We start from the raw sequence: 23666 nt of genomic DNA, 5'->3' as shown, positions 1-23666 counted from the left end.
TTAGCTAGGTGACAGAAGGGATAGGGAATTTGTGGAATGGTTTTGATAAACCTTTAGTAGGTTGAGAAGGGAACAGCCTGGCTATGGATTGTAATTACAACATTAGGGAGGAGCTGCATGAAATAGGAGTAGCAACTACATGCACAAATTAGAGTTTTGTGAATGTCTTGCAGCATCATGGCCAGCCATGGGTCAACAGTGGTGTGAGCCATACAAACACAGAGTTGAGCAGACTGCTGTTGACTGAAATGAAATCTCATATTAGTACAGTGCCTGTTACTAGAATTGGGAGATGGGGATATACTTGACATGACCTACATCTGAGTGGGAGAGGGAAAAATAGATTGGCTGAGCTTCTCACAGAGAATATATGAGGGGCCACCATCACACAAAGCAAAATCACTATGGATACTGGTGTCAGACAGACCTTTTTTTAGGTTAGAATCAGGATTCAGGCACCTTGTTTTGAAAGGAGTCAAAATAACAGAAGAGTCCCACAAAATGCACAGAAAAATAAGGTTAGTTTATTTCATCAAAATATTAGAGGACTAAGTAATAAGGAAGAAGAGTTCTTATCTGTTTGAAAAAGTGAGAGAGCTCTGTGCCCACATAACTACAGGAATCAATAAGCTACATATAGAACATTGCACTCTAGCAGGTTACTTATTCAGAACTAATATGGGAAAAAAAGTTGTTACATACAGAAGACAGACAGAATGCAATTTCAAAAATATTGAGACAAATAGTGTAGTATAGTGTAGTGTATTGATCAGAATATATAAGTGTTAAGTGTGTGCTTGTGAAATAATACTGAACAATACTTCATTTTTAATTCTAAATGGTTATTGATCTCCCCTTGGAAAGTTTGAACTGTTTATGAAGAATCTGGATTCCTTACTGTGTCATCAGTCAGACAGATTGACTTTAATTTTTTCTACTGGAAGTTAATCATTGCTCTGTAGTTTTATAAAGATCAGCAACAGCTTTTATAAGTGAACTGAAATATAGAAGTAGCATACTGACAATTTTAGTCACATTTGCTCAAGTGTTTCTCACTTGTATTATAAGAAGTGCTGTATTATTTCATGAAAGTGGTAGAATATGCCTGCATTGGTAACTGTTAGCACTACTTTGACCACTTCACCAACAATTACCAATGCAAAGGGCCAAAGGACCTGATTGTGTGCTCAAGCATCTTTGAATGAGATCAATAAATAAAGATAAAAACCATACTCTTAACCTGATATAATAGAAAAATAAATTTGGCAAAGGCAATTCCTCTTTGACAGAAGCAAGTGAGGACAAACTACTGTGACAAAAATAATTACCTTCATGCAACAATATACTCCATACACCCTCACACTACCTCAAACATATTTTTAGTTACAGCTCTTCACCTGCTAGTTTTTATTTGTTTGTTGGAGTTTGGTGAATACCTCACACAGCCAACATTTTCCTACATAGGTGATTCATCTAGTGATTGAAAACGATTTTGTAAAAATATGTAAAGTTCTCATAATAGTTGGCAACATATCATAATATCACATCCTGACAGCTGGACATATAGACCTTTATGTTAGATTATTGAAGGGAAAAGGAATTGTACAAATACACTAATTTGTTCTAAAGAGGAAATGATGTGCAATTTTATGTTTATATGATGGCTTTGATAACATAATGATGAAACATGTTAAGATACAGCACTATCACTTGACTAACAGTCCATGAGATGGTACACATATACTCATGTGTATGTGTGGGTAACACACTATTATTCTATAAGTTTTTGTGTTTTTTGATGTGTGGTGCTGATACTAGTGGAAAATTGCTGCTTCACCTTGCTCAGTCTGCAGCATAAAGTGACTTGCTGGTCATGACAGCACTTGTATGAAAAGAATAAATGATTTAGATTGCCTCTGACATTGACTCACATAAACAAGTTGGTGAGTCTCTGATCTCTATTGTGTGGATGTAGCCATAGGAACTGTGATGGAAGTAAATACTTACGATGGACATTTAGTGCCTTCAGTTATATGTTCAATCCTTAAAATATAACCTTTGAAGGTGAATCAGTTTGTTGCAGGTTATAGTAATGTACTGTTTATCTCTCTGCCAGCGTCTATATTCCCACATTTATTTCCATATGTTATATGCCTTTGCATTAAGTTTAGGAAAGTGGTCAGATGCATTTAAACCTGTTTTATGTTGCTTCATTTTTAAGGAAGTCCACATATTTATATTTGAATGCATTGCACTGGTATACAGGGTAAGTTTACCAAAGTTTCACACCACAGTAGCTCAACCACTTTCTTCACTGTGTTAATAAGATGAGCATAGTTGTTTCATCTACATCTATGTACATACTCTGTAAGCCACCATATTGTGTATGGTGGGGAAGATATAATGTACCACTACTAGTCGTTTCCTTTACTGTTCCACTTGCATATGGAGTAAGGGAAAAATAACTGACTATAGGCCTCTGCATGCTCCGTAATTTCTCTTATCTTGTCATTACAATCCTTACACAAAATGTGTGTTGACAGCAGTAGAATCATTCTGATAATAAATACCCATTTGTTAAATTTTCTCAATGTATTCCGTCTAGGGATTCCTATTGGAGTTCACAAATCATCCCTATTCTACATGAGGTCTGCTTTGTTGATGAGCTACACTTTCCTAAAATTCTCTCAATGAACTTGTCTTTACCATTAGCCTTGCCTTTTACCATCCCTGTGTGTTCATTTTATTTCATATTGCCTTGAAATATTACACCTAGGTATTTAATTGGTGTGAATTAATCACACAGCATACCACTATTACTATATTTTGAAATTGCTGTATAGATTTTCCTACTCATGTGCATTAATAGTTTTTCTTCCTTTAGGAAAAGCTGCCATTCATCACACCAAATAGAAATTCTGTATGAGTCATACTGTATCATCCTACAGTCACTCAATGACAGTACTTTCCCACAGACAAAGCATCGTCAGCAAACAGTCATAGGTTACTCCTCACCCAAATGATACCTTGTCTTTGATGAACACTCACTGTTGAGGACAGCATGCTTTACTTAGGAAGTCTTTGAACCACTCACATATATGGGTACTTGTTCCATATACTTGGACTTTGTTAACATTCTGCAGTGGGGAAAGATGTCATATGCTTTCCAGAAATATAGGAATAAGGAATCTGCCTGTGCCCTTTATCTATGGTTCACAGGATATTGTGTGAGAAAAGGGCAAGCTGAGTTTTGCATGAGCAATATTTTCTAAATCACTGCTGATTTGTGGACAGAAGCATTAATGTCTCAATAAAAATTATTACATTCAGACTAAGAGTATATTCAAGAATTCTGTAGCATACCATAGTTTAGCGTATGGATTTGTAATTTTCAAGTCCATTCTTTCACCCTTCTTATCTACACGTGTTACCTGTACTTTTTTCCAGTTGCTTGGGACTTTGTGCTGAGTGAGAGATCCACAATAAATGCAAGCTGTGTAAGGGGCCAAAACCAAATTTGGATTCCATCTGGGCTTGGTGACTTAGTTTTTCCAACCCTTTCAGTTGCTTCTCAGTACTAGGGATGTCTATTTTAATGTCCCCTGTGTGGGAGTCTGTGTAATGGTCAAATGCAGTATATCAGTGTTATGACCCTCCTGTATGAATGCTTTCTTTAAACATGAAAATTAAAACTTCAGCTTTCATTTTACTATCTTCTATTGCAACTTCAGACTGAGTACAAGCCTTCAACCCACTTAGTGATTGGCATATGCCCAGAATTTCTGTGAGTTATCAGTAAGATCCTTCCCTAAGGTATAATGGAGAAAGTTCTTACATGCCCCATTGATCAATCTTCTTATAGCTGCACAAATTTCTACTATTTCCTGTTGACATTTCCAAATTCTTTTTTGACCTTAGAGTGAAACAACCTCTGCTTCCAAAGCATTTTATGAAATTAGTTATTAAACATAATGGGTCTTTTCTGTTCTTAATTCTCTCACTCAGCACATACTTTTTCAGAGCACAATTCACATTTTTTCCATAACTCCTCTGCGCCAATCATATCAGAACTTCCTAGCCTTCTTGATGGGCTTATTAACTCAAGTAACCATCAGCACTATGATGACATCATAATCACAGATCCCTGTCTCTGTACTGGCACTGTCAATAACGTCAGGACTGTTTGTAGCTACAATGTCTAAAATATTTTGGTTTCATGTGGCTTGTCAAACTGGCTGCTCAAGACAGTTTGGAGAACATGTCAGAACTACTTCACAAGACTGTCTGTCTCTACTGCTAGCAATGACTCCATAAATGTCCCAGTCAATAGTCACTAAGTTAAAGTTGATTCCAACTAAAATTACATGATCAGCGATTTCCATGCTTCTGATTTTAGACAGTCTTTTACTCATTTTACAACCTTTATGTCAGAATCTGGAGGCCAGCAAAAACATCTGTTGATTAACATTTGTTCACCTTGTCTTATTACTTGTATCCAGATAACTTCACAGTTAGGCTCAATTTCACATTAATAGAGACAATATTTTTGACTTTTTCATATGCCTTCCACGCCTTGTTAAGTATTATCCAGCTTTCTACTTCTCATGTCATCTAGCTCTCAGTTCTAAGAATAATCTGAGTGTAACAACTTTCCTGGTGGGCAATAAATTCGGGGACTTTGTTATGAATGATTCAGCAATTTACTGTCCAAAATTTTGACAGCTGAAATGCATTCACTTTTTGTGCAATCTGATTTCACTCTCTTATGTATCATCTGAGTAGTGTGGCTAAGTGGCTCAGATGTCACATGTCAACTGCAGATCTAATGCTCTAGGGTTAGATTCCCAATAAGTCTTGAAATATTTTTCTAGTGTTCTGCACTGCTAGATTCTTTAGTATTGAATGACAGTGGCTTAAAAACCTGTGTGACATGAATTATCAGCTTCTGAAACACATATTGGCTCTATATAATATGCAAAACAATTGAAGGGTCACTTATTTGAAAAACACTGATTTTACCCCATGGGGGTGCATATATGTGAAATATGGCTCAAAGGTGTGTGTATAGCCTTCCTCTGTAAGGTACAGAGGCATGGTGCCTTAAAGACATCACCCTTAGGCTTGTCGGCACTTTGAACAGCAAGGTGTCGACACGTGAAGAAAAGGTCTCCATTCAGAAGTTCACGTGAAGTGTAAAGTGGGTTAATGATGTAGCAATGGTACTAAATTTTACCACAACTCTGCCCAGTGCCACTGTGGATGTGTCACTCAACGGAAAGGTTGTCACAACTCTCTTTCTCACATATCAGCCATTCTCTTGGCACCTCTGTGATGGAGGTGAGAACAGTGATGCCCAGCATTGAACTCATGTGGTTTTCCTATGGGTGGTGAGGAAAACATTTCAGACACACTGCACCTCAGAATTGACAAGAAAAGGCCTCAAGGCAGTGGCATGAAAGGCTTAAGTGAAACCACTGCTTCCCATGGGGTATTCATTTACACACATTCCATGGTCAAAAATTACAATTTGCAGTGTGATGTGCAACAAAATGATGTTTTTGACAGTTTTTAACACTGCTGACACTCCCCAGATGATCCAACCCTTCTCCAAGGACATCATGGGCCTGCAACCCCATTGAACATTATCTGGCCCCTTTGGACTGTAGCACAACACAATTTTGTGCTCTGGTATACATGGTGGAACCACTAGGAAGTTTTCAATATCAGTGGAAGAAATTTGAACACGATTTGAAGCAAAAATTGTTGTTTATGCTGTTTCAGCTATCATATTTCATGCCCCCCCCCCCCCCCATATGACGCTCTGAGGAAGGGGGATGTTTGGAGATGCAACATTGATATATGTGTGAAAAAAATTGCAGTGGATCCCTCTAAGATCCCCCTGTTTGGAAACATCTTCGGTGCTACCCGTACACTTGTATTGAGCATTTTAAAAATGTACCTGCACGGAGACAACCCATGATGGAGTCCTAGGTGTGAGCAGGTAGGCAACCCCTTTGACACCCCCCAGATTCTGGATGCCCACAAGAAGGCACTAGAGCAGCAGCAGCATAGCACCACTTAGTTGAAGGATGTGAAAAGGGCTGCCTGCCTGCAGGCACTTAGGAATCCTTTAAGGGTTGCCTGTGACCAAGTACATTTTTAAAGTGGTTAATAAAGCTGTGTGGGTGGCAATAAGGGTGTTTCTGAACTGAGGGTCTTACAGGAACACATTGGACCCTTTTGCATTTTATTCATGCACATTTAAAGGATCAGGCCACAGGAGAGCTTAAAACATGATGTCTGAATAAGCATAAACACCCTTGGCTGCATTGGATCATGTTCAAATTTCATTGAATCATTTTGACCAGTCCCTAGTGGCTGCACCCTGCATACCAGTGAACAAAATTATAGTCATGCTACAATTGAAAGTGGTCAGATCATTTTCAATTGGGTTCCTGTCCCACGATGTCCTTAGAGAATGGTTGGATTGTCTGGGGGATGTTGGCAGTGTCAAAGGTTAGCAAGAAAATTGTTCTCTTGCACATCACAAACTGTCATTTTTGACCATGAAATGTGTGTAATACATGCACCAAGAGAAACGATGGTTTCATTGGTGCCCTTTATGTCACCTTCTAAGGCCCTTTCTTGTCAGTTCTGAGTGGTGGTGCATCTTAAATGGTTTTCTTGGCCAATTAAGAGAGCTGCATGATTTCAGTGCTAGGTGTTGGTGGTCTGATCTCTATTGCAGAGGTGTCAAAGGAAGGGATGAGATGTGGGTAAGAGGGGAGAGTGACAACCTTCCATGGTGGCAATGGGCAAAATTGTGGTGAGATTTGTCGCCAGTGTGACATCATTAATCGACTATACCCGTCACATTAACTTCTGAGCTGTGGCCTCTCTGTCTTTCTCTCTCTCTCTCTCTCTCTCTCTCTCTCTCTCTCTCTCTCTCTCTCTCTCTCTCTTTTTTTTTTTTTCAACACCATGCTGTCTGAACCATTGCTGAGCCTGAGGGTGATGTCTCAGGATGCCATGCTTTTACACCATAACAACGGCAGATTGTAGGCATTTTGAGCTAAATTTCAAACTTCTGTGTCACAATGGAGGAAAATGGTGGATTTTCAAATAAGTGTTCCTTATCTGTTTTGTGCAGTTTAGTATTTGTCATGAACTAAGTTTTGAAACCATACTGCCTGAATCATCATCTGCTGCTTTCCTCGCATTCTGGCCCACTGGCCACTGTAGTGGGACATACTCTGTGTTCAAGAGCTATTGTCATCATAAACTGTATTGTTTCTTTTTGTTTATGGTACTGTCTGATGATTCCAATGATTGTTGTCAATGAGTTACAACAAGCTCCCCACATGTTCTGTGACAGAGCAGACCAGTTCTTGGAATTAAAAGATAAACAATTTAAACTAAAGTTTCAATTAGACAAAAAACTATGCAACAATATGAATAAACACTGTGAGAATGTTTGCTAAAACCAACCAAAGAAACTTGCCACAGAGTACAGTGTGTATGCTACTATTAATACTAAGCATTTTATGCTGCAGGATACTGGCCCAAGACAAATTCCAGCAATAAATCTTTTTCAACTGTGGAGAAGGTTGAAGAATGATCCTTCCTCAGAATATTTTCCTGTATCTTTACAACATGAAACTATCAAAAACAACTAATGTGTATCTATGATGTATGATCAATATCTATAATGAAAGTATGATAATTGTGTTGGGAACTGCTTTTAGTGGTGTTACCAAGTGTATCTCATGTTAATTTTGATCAATACTGAACCTTGTTTCTTCAGCCAAGATTAGTGTTACATGACACAGAAAATTCATGATCTAGCTTCATTTTCTGAATTAAGGCAAAATTGATCTCCAGTCAGTGAAGTTTATAAAACTGGCCGTTAATGAGTGAAATATTAAGACGCCATTATGTCCTAGAAACCTGTTAAATGTAAGAAATGACATGATAGCCACTGCCTCTGTCATAAACACTAACATTTTCTGAAGTAGAGTTTTTTATTTTTTATTTTTACTTTACATGTCTAGTTCCATAGGACCAAATTGAGGGGCATATCTCCATGATCATGGAATGTGTCAGTACATGAAATTGTAACAGAAAAGTAATAACATATATAATAAAATGTTTATGAATCCTAAAAAGTTAAGCTATAATTTCATGTAAACACATTCAACAATATAACATAGGCATCAGCTTAATTTTACAAGGAACTCCTCAGCAGAATAGATGGAGTGAGCCATGAGGAAACTCTTCAGTTTAGATTTGAAAGCACATGGATTATTAGTAAGATTTTTTAATTCCTATTGTAACTTATTGAAAATGGATGCAGTAGAATACTGCATGCCTTTCTGAAAAAAAGACAAGTAAGTGTGATCCAAATGTATATTGGATTGCTGCAAAAGCTGCTAATTCTTGGGAATAAACTGACATTATTAATAATAAATGACAGTAAAAAATAAACAGGGTGGAGAAAAATTGTGTCATGAAATTTTAACCCGGAATAGCTGATGCCAGTAGGAATCAAAATTACTAATGTTTTGTAGGTCGACAATGCACCATTTTTGAACTATGGAAACTTGGCACCACACACTCCGATTGGCCATGGGATTGCCCTGTTGCCATTCATCAATTGACAGGCAGAACTATGGTTGTTGGTTCACAAATACAAATGTCCCTTGCCCCATTACTGTCCCAATGTAATACGCCTATGTGTCGAATAGGTCTTGCTGTTTGTCTCCACCTCATGTTAGAGGCATTCACACATAAGCTTCACTTCAGAGCACACACACACATCACCTGTGATTTAGTCATATAGTAAGTATGGTGGCACAGTACTCATTTGGAGAACAACAAGGTATGGTTTTTATCCTTGGACTAGCTGACAGTAATGCACTTTAAGCTTGGCAGTTGTATGGGGAATGGTACCCATCAAGATGCCACCACACCTGGAAACATTTACAGCAATTCACTGGTGGCTTGGTGAAACAGGCTCATTAGCAGGATATCATGGTGATGCTGGAAGACCTCGAATATGATGGCATGCTGCATTTGAAGAGACTGTTCTTGAGCGCTTCGAGGAAGCACCTACGACAAGTACTCGAGCGATTGGACATGACATTGGGGTCACTCATCAGTTAGTCTGGGAGGTTTTGAGGAATGATGGCCAGCATCCATTTAGTTCTCACCCTATCCAAGACCCAATTCCTGTGGCAGACTATGGACACAGGCTAGGGTTTTGCTGGTGGTCTCTACAACGTGTTGTATGAGATACTGACTACCCCGCCATTGTGTTGTTTACCGATGAGTTCGCCTTCTATCAGGATGGCCTTTACAACACTCTAAATATTCATCACTGGGCAAGGAGAAATCCTCATGTCACATATATCCACGGACACCAGGAACGATTTTTGTTCAACATTGGGGCAGGCATTGTGGGTGACCATCTGATTAGGCCACTCCACCTACCTCCTCAACTTACCGGGGCAAATTAACTTCACTTTTTGGAAGAAACTCTACTTGGCCTACTGGAAGATGTTCCCCTGGACAATTGGCTATGCATGTGGTTGCAGCATGATGGGGCAGCTGCACATAACAGTCGTGCTGCGTGCAGATATTTAAATGAAGGCCAGGTAATTGGCAGAGGTGCTCATAGGACGTGGCCCCTGCGACCACCAGACCTCACGCCACCAGACTTTTTCCAGTGAGGGTTCTTCAAGGTTCTAGTTCACCCACCCAAATGTGAAACACCTAGAAACAAAAAGTAATTAATAGATCACATTCAACATGCTGCCAATCACATCAGGGCAATGCCAGGAATCTTTGGAAGAGTTTGGCAAAACACCATTCGATGTTACCAATCTTTTGTCATGTTAGAGGGCCACCAGTTTGAGCACCTGCTTTAAGTAAACAATGTCCTAGTTACAAAAAAGGCCCTTTGTAAAAGACTTTCTGTATGCAAAGTAACAGCTGTTGATGGGTTTGTTCCCAGCACGTCTTATCATGAAACTACAATGGATGTGTCAGGACAGTGACGGATTTGCCTCAGACCCCCAGAGAGGAAGTTTGGCACACTACCACCAAGTGTGTGGGATGTTTTGGATACATTGTGATCTCTGGCAGGCAAAGCATTCATGGTCATGCATTGTCCAGAGCTTCCGGCAACAGAGCAATCCTGTGCCCAATTGGAACATGTGGCGCCAAGTTCCCGTAGTTTAAAAATTGTGCGTTATGGACCTACACAACATTGGTAATTTTGATTCCTACTGACATAAGCTATTCATGGTTAAAATTTCATGACACAATTTTTCTCCACCCTGTATATATTGAGAGGCCAGTGTCAGAATAGCCAAACTAATGAACAGGGTTTGACAAGAGATGCACAAACTTACAACACTTATTGCCCAAACCACCCATTTCTGAGCCAAAAGTACCCTTTGAGAATGAGAAGAGTTATACCAAAATATAATACCATATGTCATAAGTGAATGAAAATAAGCAAAGTAGACTACTTGTTGTGTCTAAACTATCACTTACTTCAGATACTGTTCTAATAGTAAAAATACCAGCATTAAGTCTTTGAACAAAATCCTGAACGTAGTCTTTCCATGACAGTTTACTATGTATCTGAATGCCTAGAAATTTCAACCATTCAGTCTTACTAATCATATTCTGACTCTGTGTAGTTAAACTATGCTTGGAGATGAGGTAAATAGAAGGCACTACCATCATAAGGTTGATCAGTTGTAACTGCCCCATCAATAGATATCTTAATATCATCTGGTCACTGCATTTCAATGTGAGCAATCAAAATAATGTGACCATTTTGTGACGAGATGTGTGTCCCACTCATTATGTACCAACATGCGGAGAATATTTATCACTTGCTCCACCCTTGGAAGAATATGTTCAATGTAGATATTTTAATCAACCATGGATTGTGTATCCAAGATTGTGCTCTATCACTGATTATTTTATTGTTGATGGGACATTAAACTCTGATATTCCTTCCTTCCATGGGTTGTGAGTTAATCCCATGAATTGTGCAGTCAAGTTAACTGATACTGTATGGTCTTTCAACTTCATCCATGGAAGATGTTGTGTACATTTGCAGGGAAATACCATTACGAAGTTGTATAAAACATCCTCAGGCTTCTTGCTACATCAGTTAATGGTAAAACCTCAAGCTTTCGATGATTACCTTCATTGTCTTCATCAGAAGCAACTGAGTTGATGTGGTAAGAAGTCTGAGAATGTTTTGCACAACAGTGCCATCACAAAAGACTTCATTCTCACGACTATGAAGTACTTGGTAGGTGACATTTCTATCCAATATTTTTATGAGCCAATCATCCAGTGTTGTGACAGCACAATCTACTTTATTGAGGAAAGTGGCCATTGAGTATAGGCATAAATAGTCTGCATATTGTAGTATATTAACAGTTCAGGGCACACGTTTTGATATCAGCAATACATGTGATATGCAGTACTGAGCTAAAGACTATCCCTTGAGGCAAGCCTTATGGTATTCTGCATTGGCCCACATCTTGTGTGCAACCAAATCTGTGCCCATGAAGTTTGAAGTAGCCTATATACACCTGTCATGAACATATCCAGAATTCTAAGAGTTCGAAGCTTATCTCCTAGTCATGGAATTTGAATGCTATCATACACAGCTATGATATTAGAGAAGACTATGATAAGGAAAATTCCCTAGACAAATGTGGCTAAGATTTTACTCATGAATCATTGTCATAAATCCTGATTCCCCCTCTGAAGCAATTACGAGTCCAGTATTGTAAGTCTTTTTGTTCCAGCCATCATTTCAGTCATATTTTTACAATCCGTTCTAGAGTTTTACTGATGTGGGAACTAAGAAAAACTGTCTTATAAAACACAGAATGACTAGGTTCTTTTCCCTCCTTTGATATAGATATACCCATATTTTTGGGAGAGATTCTGTAGGCCATGTTTCATTGAGGATGCATAGCAGATGTAATGCTTCTGATAGCAAGTATGTGAGCATCATGTGACAAATATTGGCAAGCCTAATGGTGCTATTAGAGGTTTTCTTGCATGACAGATGAAGTACCTTCATTATAATCATAGTGAGAAGAAATGAAATTTCATGTGTGTTAACAGATGATGGGGTGATTATGTTTGTAGAGAATTTTATCCAGCTCACAACTGTATCTACAATTTCATGAGCATATTTTGTAATTATAAATCTATCTGCTTTTAGGCATATGTTTATTATTTGAACACTGTGTTTTAGTGAGACACACATGAATTTCCAGTCATCTCTTTTGTACAGTTTCAAGAATTACTTGTCTCATATTTGCATTTTAGACAACTTTTTTTGGCAGGCAGCTTTCTAATCTTATTAAAATGATAGTCCAAGAACAATTTTTCATTTCACCATATCATTGGCTGGTTGTTACAAAAACAGTAAATAGTTTTCCTGGCAATGTTTCTAGAAGATCCTACTACAATACATCCAGGAAACAGTCATATGTAATGTCTCAAATGAGATGGGAAGAGAACTGGTCATGTCCTCATTTTTTGTAAGTCAAATAACCCTTCTTGTTAGTTCAGTCACAGTTTCATTTAACTGATCCAACCGTTTGGAGTGGAGAAGCCATGTTTTCTGCCAAAGTGATAAAAATGGGATGCTCAACCAATCTAATGTGATATTTCAAGGTTGTCACAGCCACATAGATTGAGAGAGATAAGCGGTAACAATGATATCTGTTCAATAAGAAGAAGATGCCATTGTGGTGGAAGGATATTTAATGTTACAAAGTTTTGATCTTCTATTAGTGAGTTTCTGCACAATTTTGGTTTGCTGGATTTCAGTCTCTTGTTCTAATGTAATTTATAAGATTGCTAAAAAGTTAGTAATGTGGCCACATGAGGAGAAAATTTTCTAACATCAGTAATTTTATATGACTGTTCTCAGTGAGTAGTTAAATCACACACTTGTAAATGAATCATTTAGTAATTTTACACATGATGGTTATAGCATCATACAGGGTACCATTAATTGTAGAAATGCAATAGTTCAATGGATGTATTGGGTGATACCATCCTTCCCATTAACCCAGTCATATTTAATTATTTTGCATCTATCTAATCTGGGAGTTAAGTATTAATTGTGTTTCTGCAATCATAAAAAATCAGTTCATAAATGATATGCATTTCATGGAGTAAGGTTTCACTGCTGAATTTCTTTGACCATACATTCAATTGGAGGACACTGTGGCCCATTCATTGAGTTCAAAATATTGAGGATTATTTCTTTAATGAATGGAAGCTGCTTGATATTCTGGTGCTGATCTATATTTGTATGTCATCATTTAAGCTATAATATTGTCCCTAATGTACTCTGAACTTCTACGATAAGTTACAGTAGTCCGTGCCACCTTCTGTAGGATCAGAGAATATGTATTTTTCACAGTCATAGATAATGGAATTTATCATGGTCAATATGTTTTGTGAACAGCTGTTAAAAATACATTATCTGATCTAGTTAGCTGGACACCTATAAGTAGACATTAATGTGGGGAATATCCACCTTTCACCTTTATGACCACTTGAACTGTGCTGGGTACAATTTCAGTGAGGTCTGAACGTCTGTGGAGGAATGGCAGCCTATTCTTCCTCAAGAATTGAAACCAGAGGACTATTATTTACATGTTGCACCTGGCATTGTCTTCATGATGTTGGATGCTCATGTCTGGAGCAAAGTCAACATTCTAACTCATCCTGAAGGTTCTCTAGATTGGGACTCAGGGCAGGCCAGTCCATTTAAGGAACATAATTGTCCAAAAACTATTGCCTCACAGCTGGGTGCTTAATGACAGGGTGCTTAGTCATGTTGATATAAGCAATCATCATCTCCAAACTATCTCTACTCTATGCAGTACACAAACTGTAAAATGTGTTCATACACTTCCACATTTAGAATTTTCATAATCACAATATGGGGACTAAGCCTAAACCACAAGTGACACCCCCATACCATAACAGCACCTCCTCCCTACTTCATTGTTGACATTACACATTATGGCAGGTAATGTTCTGCAGGCATATGCCACATCCAAACTCTTCTGTCAGATTGCCACAGAGTGTAGCATGATCCATCACTCCAAGTTACTCATTTACAGCCATCCATAGTTCTGTGGTGTCACTCTTTACTGCATTATTTCAAGTGTCACTTAGCACTGACTGCAGTAGTGCTGCTTGACCAACATATCTCTTTCTTTTAACATCCTGCACACAGTCATTGTACTAGCAAGACTGCTGACAGCATTTTGGAACTCATGAGCAACTCCATCCAATAATTTAATGCAATTTTTTGCAATGACCCTCCCCAGTGTTTGGTGGTCCCTGTCCATCAGTACATGAGGTCTGGTGGTCTTGATTTAGTTCTGGTTTTTGCTCCATGTTTCCACTTCACAACTGCATCACAGTCAGTCACTTTGGGCATATTAACAAGGGTTGAAGTGTCCCTGATGGATTTGTTACTCAGGTGACATCAAAATACTAGTCCACATTCAAAATCACTAAGCTCTTCTGACTGACCCATTCTGCTGTCACTGCTTCGTTACTGACAGCCCAATTCTCCATACCTTCCTTTATACTGTCCGGTCTGAATCTCATGACATGCAGTGGTCAGTTCTGTATTACATAGGTGTGTGTCCATACTTTCGGTGGATCATATATTGTGCTGTTGTGGTGTTACTTGATGCTGTTCATGCAGTTATCTATAACACTAACCAATAACACCCTCAAAGATGCACCCCCTCCATTAGTTGAAGGCATGGGCAAATATAAACTTTGGTGGTGGTGTTGCCATGAACTATTATTCACATCTTATGTCTGGCATTGCCGTTGTGATTTTGCTGCTGGCTGTAATAGCCAGATTGGGGAAATAGTGTGAACCCCTTGTGACTGCCATGCATATGAATAAGGATCCACTATAGGTAGAGTATACCTAATGATTTTCTGTAACACTCACTTCCTCAGAAGTGCTCCTTTTTTAAATATTAAATCACTGCTACTACATGTGAATAACAGAAATACAGTATCTTTAGAAACTGATTACTTTTGAATACATCATGGGAACAGACAGTGATCAGTGTTATTACTAATAGTTACTATTATAATCAGTCTTGATCACAAATTTATTTATTCTGGTAACCAGTTTTGACCATGCCTGTGGTCATCTTCAAACCTATAAGTCAAATACAAAGTCTGATCTGAGGGCTACATACATTAAAGAAAATTATATAAAATTACAAAGATTATAAAGTGATGAATTACCAAAATGCTGTATGAGCAGGAGCCTCCTTCTGGTGGTAAATCACTGTTAGATAGAGCAGTGCACATCTTACTTATATACTGGAGCCTCCGCCCACTTCTATAATGTATGTAGCCCTCTGATCAGACTTTGTATATGACTTATAGGTCTGAAGATGACCACAGGCATGGTCAAAACCAGTTACCAGAATAAATAAAGTTGTGATCAAAACTGATGGTAATAGTAACTATTTAGAAACTAAGAGTCATTAATTACTTCAGTTGGATAACTGTCAGAAGTTGAACATAACAGCACATTTTTGTGTAGTGCTTCATATCATTTATTATGTAAATGTAACATTTCAAGACAATTCAGTCTTTCAGTAATTCTAAATACAATTTAATATTCGTATGTAGATATTTATCAATCAATTTATTAAAAATGTTTTATTTATTGAAAACTTCTTGTTTAAAAGTTAGAAATTAAAATTTTTCACTTCAGGTGGAAAGCAATGCCTAATCTCTGGACTCAGTGGCCAGTGCTTTGATTCTCATGTAGTCTGAAAATGTCTCTCTGATTGACATGAGTAAAATAGCTACTTGATATTGATGTCTTTTACTTTTTCATGAGAAAAATACATGTTATGAGATTTATTGGAATGAGAACTGTGCCTGAATGCTATGGAACATTTCTTAGTTATTACATGTTTGGAACTGAATCATAAATCAGATACTGGACCTTCATGCAAGGTTACAGTTAAATATAAATTTATACTGGTCCAAGAGATTCCATGTACTAACTGTATGAATGTCCTTCAGAAAGTAAGTCCACTTTGTATTTTCCATATAGTCTCCACCATTGGCAGCCTTATCAGTTTAATAAAGCTGGGAAAAATTTGAGAGATTAACGTCCAAACTCCAGCTGTACTCCAATCTATTAATTAGGTCTAAGCTACATTTCACTGCTGGGCAAAGACAGAGGGAGAGCTGAAGTTTTATTTTATTCCCTAATTAGTTGTGAGAAAAGAATTTTCAGTATGCTGTTCCATATCTCATGAATTCTGCTTCTACCTTGTGAAAAAAATGACACCTCTTACTTTCAAGCATTGCCATTAAGACTAATCTCTGTTAATAATGTTACATCACATTTTCATGCTATGTAAGTAGCCAATCATCATGTGCTGGAATGGCAGTTTGGCTGAGAAATTTTAAAAGTTTGTTCATAAACAATTCACAGATTCTTTTCATTACAAAGCTGCAAGTAAATGCTATAATTGCATGGAGATTTTCAGTTTTGTCACCTCAGACTTTCATTTTGCTGTGGAAAGCTTCTTAGTAATCATTAAGACAACATGTTACATCAGTTTTTGCTACAACCACAGTCTAACTGAACCTCATGTTTGACTGTGTGCAGGCATGTTCTCGCAACTGAAAAGAAGCTTCACGGATCTCCGCTTGCACAGGTCTTCCAGCCAGAGGCTCCACAACACTGACATTAAGACTGGTAGGCATATAGCCAGCATGAGGCATGCAAGCATGTCTGCTTCACTCATTCACTGTGCAAGCATATTTCTTGTAGAGTACCAGATTTCAATTTCTAAATTGTTACAGCTATCTACCTTTCAAAATACTTTCTTGTGCAGCAAGAAATTTTTCATTTTAGTCTATACATATATAATTTATATAAATTTTCAGTTTATATTAAACATGCCATTGTCCTTTTTCTCCTCTGTTGACTCAGTATCATGCTTCATATCGACTTCTGTTCTTGTCTTACTTCAACATGCTATATCAGACAAATAATAAATCATTTCACGTACTAATTAATCTCTTCCAGTATCTTGTTTTACATAAACTTTTATTTTCTACATCTTATTTCCTTCTTAAGAGCATGTGGGCAACATCAGGTAGATAAGATGATTTTTATCTTTCTTTATCATAGCTTTTATGTTTATTTTAAAGGTTTTTTTCTGCTGTCTTTATGTACAATAATATTATCATGCATATTTTAAGCATTGTGGAATAAAAAAGAGGAGTTCATTTAAAGATATAGCTTTGATATCTGACAATTATTTTTGATGTAATTAATAAGTTTTATGAAATGAAATTCATATACCTCTATAAAATAGTGTTTGTCCTTTTTTTTTTTTTTTTTTTTATAAAAAAGGTGACTTAATTATGTGGCAAATTGTCTCATAAAAGGATGTAGTAACACATTTAGGTTTTCCTACTAGTGCTATTTACAAAGTGATGCATAGACTGGAGTAGTGAATGTGAGGTTATCACTTGAAAACTGAATGCAGTTTTAAAAAAGAAAGCAATGCTCACTAATCACATCTGTTGTTTAGATCTTCAAACAGAATGAAGTTATGGTTATGTCAAACAGAATGCCATGCATTTTAGAAAAAAGATTTGGTCATCATGCCTTTTGTTATCGCTTAACCATCAGATCACAGCATGGTTGAAATTTTTACTTATTGATATTGGTTAGTGATGAAATTAAATTACTTTTTTTTTCATTCAGGGTTAGATTTGTGGCTATCTGCAGTAACCTGATATAATGGTGCAAAATATAAGTTAATCAGTTACATATCATACCACTTATATTTATACATAACTGTTCTGCTGTCACTCTGTGTTCACTGTGCCACTGTTATGTATAAATATAACTGTTGTGCTGACACTCAGTATTCAGAAAACACACACTTTTGTCTTCCATAAAGTTACATATTTGAAATATAGTTTTCAAAGTGCGTAAGTATAACAAGCTAATATAATGGAGATGGTAGACTGAAGCTATTGTTTATGACCATTTAGCATATTCTCCCAACGATAATTTTTTTCCTTATCAAATGTCCTGATGAGTCTTTTCCTGACTGCTATTGGAAAGCTTTCTTTTTCACTCAGCTGTGCTGTTGCTTGAAATCAGTAGATTTCTCCATTAAAATGCTTTCATGTGTACAATAATGTCAATAAAATCCATAACATATCCCTAGATGTCTATCACTAGACCAAAATTTCTCAAACACTGTGGCCCAAAACATTGGTGTGCCATAAAATACGTATCAAGTGTCTCGTGAGATTTTTAATGTCTTCTGATCTTCCACAGATAAAATATCTGGACATAAAAAAATTATCACCAAATTATTTCTTGAAACAGTCCAATTTCAAAGAAATTGCTCATGATTATATGTGATTATACACATAATAATAAAAAATGTATCATATTTACTTTATGTAGTTGCTTTTTTGCATCTAGGAGAAAAATCACATGTAGGGGTGTTAAAAAAGTTTGAAATGTGCTTTGGTATGCCCCAAAGAAAAAAAAATGTTAAGAAACACGGCACTAGATCATGGGTGGCATTCTCATCAGTGAATCACTGCCAGGTGAATCTCATCAGTCTACCTTCTGCTTTTCTGGAGAAAAGCTGAGCAGTCATTGTAACTGTCCATCAAAAATCTCCCAAGAAACTGGAATTGTAAGCCTCGTATGGGAAAAGTGTAGGTCACTCTGTACTGCATATATGCATATGATTCAGACATAATTAAAGCTAGTACATTAAACCCATACTATCACGAATGTGTTAGCACTTTTGTAGTAAGCAGATTGTAGTCTCTTGGTGAAGATTTCAGTGTAATGCCACCTAACTATTGTTTGGTCAGTATGACAGATGTGTGGTAGTGTGTGATTCACTCACAGCAGTATGGAGATTGGACAATTTATTCTGGAGTCAGTAACAGCAAAATCATAGCATGAATAACTGATTGGAGGCATTTACGTATATTTTCCCCTCTTTAGTTTATGGAGAAATTCTCATTCCGCAATCAACTAGGGATCTGAAAGTTGTGGCTGCTACACTTACATGAATATAATGCAAAGAGATCAGTTTAGAGGCAGTGGGTTCCTGTGTTGTGGAGAAATTACAGTGGATTAGTGTATGTCTTCACATCTTTATTTGTGGTTTTTAGAGGTGCAGGTGATCCACCATTCTTCTTCTTGATCAGAAAGAAGTGGTTCTCACAAGTGAATATGTATATCATATGGACTCAGCAATGTCTCCAGATTGGAACACTGCTGAGCATATTTGGGATAACTTTGGGAAGAAAAACTACAGTTTGGAAGTGACATTGGCAATGTTTTTGGGATTCCACATTTATCTTTGTAGGAATGGGATCATCTGTTGATTTTTAGATCCTTCTAATAGAGAGCATGCAACATTGTTTCCAAGCATGTCAGACAGCTATCAGTGTTCATATGCACTAGTCAATGCTTTCTCCTTGTGCAAGGGATTTCCCAATTTTCTCACTGTTTTTCATGTATATCTTCACTTTTAAAACTTTTCCAATTATGTTTTGGATTCTGGTGTATGTCAAAAGTCTACTGGCTGTATCTTCTCTTGTTCCATAGCACTTCTGGTATTCTGTTGGGGCAATTTGCTCACATTTATTCATTATGATTAATTTTTTCTACATTTATTCTTCAAATAAATGAATATAGCCGAACATCAACTATTTCTCTTTGCTGATGATACTAATATCCTTACATCAAATACAGATGAATCTCTTCAGTCAGCAATTAATAGGAGTACAACCCAACTAGACTCATGGCTTGCATCAAATAGACTACTCCTAAATGCAAAAAGTACACTATGCTTGATCTTCCGTACCATTCAGAACAGAACTCCCCAGGTTCCAACATTAACACTAATTGGCAGCAATGTAGAATTTGTCAATGAAACAAAATTCTTGAGGACTGACATCACTGATACATTCACATGGAAAAAAACACATTGACATGATTAGTCCAGGCTAAGCTAAGTTTGTTTTATGCTCCACTCAGTGAGGGATGAGCTAAATGCCAGCACATTGACATGTATTTATTATGATCTTTTCCATTCAGTACCAGTACTATGCTATGGAATTATTTTTTTGGGGTCACAGTTTTGAATCAAGAAAATTATTTATACTGCAAATAAGCAATAAGAATAATCCTGTACAAAAAGCAAGGAAATAAATGTAAGCCGTTCCTTAAAAAATTAAACATACTGCCTCTCACTAGCCAACACATATTTGAACTTATCTGTTTTATTAAATAAAACATTATTAGATTGCACAGGAAGCTGGACAGTCATCATCATGATACAAGGTTAAAAAAAAACTGTTAAGACTTGTTCCCCATTCTACTAAACTATATAGCAATAGTATTAAATGTATGGGAATCAAACTGTACAACCATCTCCCGAAAGAAGTACAAAGTTTTCAAGAATAAACAAAATTTAAAGAAAAACGTTAAGTACACTCCTAGCAAGGCACTGCTTTTACAGACTACAAGACTTTCTTGAATGTGATCTATCATAAATTAAATTATATATTTTTATTATGTTTAAAAAGTAAACTGTTTCATTAGAAGTAACCTAGTGTCCATTAATGAACTTTTGTTTTTTCATTATGACCAACATTATTATTTGAACTTATTCTGGTATTATTATGATTACATATATATCTTCACTGAGATGTACACTACAAGAAACAGTGCTATTTCTATATATGTTCTCATATTATTTGTTTGACTTCTCCCATATCATGTTGTACACTTCTGTACACTGAATGATTGAGTGGATCAATAAATATACAAATAAAAACTGTCACATTATATGTTTGTCAGTGAAGCATTATCACTCAGATTAAGAATCTTGGAACTCCATAAATTAATACTTACTGTGCAGTATTTACTTAGTCTCCTACCAATCACTGATTCTTTTAATTTATTTTTTATTTATTTATCCTTTGACAAAGTAAATTGTATGGATCAAGGTATATTTTCATTTCATGCACTGACAGGTACATAGTTTTTACTGTCTACTGTTTTACAAAAATATAATTTATTACAAAATTATTCTAGGGCTGTTTCATATTAAATTAGATATTACACAGTTTTTCTTTTGATACAATCAGGATAAATCTCTTGGTCATGAGTTACAAGGGACTTTCTTGACTTCTGACAACTAATCACACTTTTCCTTTATCATTGTTTATCTCAATCTCCTAAAAGAATTAGATTTATTCTGTGGAATAGAGCTTATGTATTTACCTTTGACTGCATATGCTCCTTCATTTTGATCACGGAGTTGTGCTCACAATCAATCACTCTAGGTTTCAGTTTTTCATGTGTCTCCCTCCTATTTGTATTTAAATATAAAATGACACTTCAGAAGTGTCTCTTCTTTGTAGAAAGTAAACCCTTACACTCTGTTCTCTTTGCATTTTAACTTACTATATCTCTGCAAAGATGCAGGCTGGTGTGGCCGAATTGTTCTAGGCTCTTCAGTCTCGAACCACGCGACCGCTACAGTCACAGGTTTGAATCCTGCCTTGGGCATGGATGTGTGTGATGTCTTTAGGTTAGTTAGGTTTAAGTAGTTCTAAGTTCTGGGGGACTGATGACCTCAGATGTTAAGTCCCATAGTGCTCAGAGCCATTTGAACCATCTGCAAAGACAATGTCAGATAACCCCCTTCTTGAAAATATAAAATTAGTTAGTGTAGTCCACAATTGAAACCCTAATTTAGTTGCTCTGCCTTTTGTTTCTTTACCAGCATCATGCCTTGGAAACCCTCTTTTCCTATAATATACCTGATTCTGTTATTAAATATAATAGTACTATAGTTATTGGTACAGAACTCAATTTCATCTGTCTGTTAGCTACTTCTGCCCTTTTTTGTATCATATACATTTACAAATAAATCTTTTTCTTCAAATTCATGCAGTTCATTCTACCTCAGATAACATTGCTATCTCTACACATTCCCTCAAATTTTGATCAGAAAATTCATTGGTTTCGAAACACATTTTGATTATTCAAACAAATTTTGGTCTTGCTGCCAATCATCATTGCGTACCATGATATTCCAGCTGGACACCTGCCAGTCATTCTCAGATGAGCCATCAAAGACTGATGAAGACATCCTCCATTCTGCAGCATATAGTGCACTGTGAGTATTCTTCACATGCATGAAGTTGGCAGATGAACCACACTACCCGGTGGTAGTGCCCTTGCTTGTGGAACTGCAGAACTCAGTTGTCCTCTGCATTAGCACTCACTGTGGCCATCTGTGCATTCTGTCATCTTCAATTAAAGCAAATCATCAAGATGATAATATCCTACACACTGTCTAAATGGTAGTCCCTACCACAGATCATCAGATTTTCTGCCAGGCATATTTCCACAGATTCTTTAATAATTGCATCCCAAAAATTTGTTGCTGTAGTCAAAATCATTATTTTATCATATTTCTTTGAATTTCCAGTGGAAAGACAATTTTCAGGAACAGTGGACTTGCAGTGTTGCAGTGTTGATGTTCAGTGCAACATCCTTTTGTAGAATGTAAGCCACACCTCATTGGTAGGGTGTATTGTAAATTCTGGCCTTTTGCAGTAACAAATCATCCTTCACTGAGCCCAGGTCTGTAATCTTAGATGGAGGGTGAAAAATCTCTTTCACATGAAATTTACCGAAGATTCTTGCTACATAAAACAAAATGTTGGCCACAAAATGAAGGAAATCTAAAGGTTTTGCTGTTGTATTCTTCTCTTTATCCACTTACTGGTTCTTGGTTTTAACTGATAGTGCTCTCTTAATCTGCCAGTCAGAATATGCATTATCCCTGAACATTGTCTTTAGGTGGGTGAGCTCTTTAGGCAGATTATCTTTATTTGAAGCTGTATGAGCTCTGAGTGCAATGGTTTAAGTATGCTCATAGTTTGCAGTGGATGATGACAACTCAACACTTGTAAATACAAATCAGTACAAGAGGGCTTATGATGAAGCAAATGTTCCAGAGAGCCATCATTCTTCTGCCTAATACATACAAGAAAGGCAGACAATCATCTTCCTCTATTTCCATGGTGAAGTGGATGTTGTTAACTCCACTAATTTATCTTGTCCATGAAGGCCACACTATGAAAGTTTTGTCCACATATCTCCCAAAAACAGTCGATTTAGGGATGGCTGATTCAAGTGCTCTTTCCTCGAACTCCTCAATAGAAAGGTTAGCCACCAAAGGAGACAGAGGGCTATGCATGGCAACACTGTCAGTCTGTTCAAAATATTCTTGGTTGAACATAAAATAAGCTGAGTCAAGAGCATGCTGAAACTAATTGCTAATTATTGACAAAGATTTTCTTCCTTTTGTGGGCAACATTTTGTTTAAGATAGCAAGAATCCTTCATAAATTTCAGGTGAAAGTGCTTTTCCACCCATCATCTAAAAGTGCACATCTTCTGGGCTCAGAATTTACAAAATACCGTGCCAGTTGGTATGGCTTACATGGGAAAGACCACATTCA

General features: G+C 36.9%; 1 protein-coding gene across 1 annotated transcript in view; it reads left to right on the top strand.

The window, feature by feature from the left end:
* LOC126470159 (potassium voltage-gated channel subfamily H member 2) overlaps window positions 1–23666 on the top strand; it is a 670689-nt gene that overhangs the window by 546674 nt on the left and 100349 nt on the right. The window contains exon 13 of the mRNA XM_050097782.1: window positions 16736–16825. Coding sequence (XP_049953739.1) covers window positions 16736–16825 — 90 coding nt within the window. The remainder of the gene's footprint in view (window positions 1–16735; window positions 16826–23666) is intronic.

The sequence above is a fragment of the Schistocerca serialis genome, chromosome 3 (genome assembly GCF_023864345.2).
Source record: "Schistocerca serialis cubense isolate TAMUIC-IGC-003099 chromosome 3, iqSchSeri2.2, whole genome shotgun sequence".
Lineage (NCBI taxonomy): Eukaryota > Metazoa > Arthropoda > Insecta > Orthoptera > Acrididae > Schistocerca > Schistocerca serialis.
This window is presented reverse-complemented; position numbering and strand designations above follow the sequence as displayed.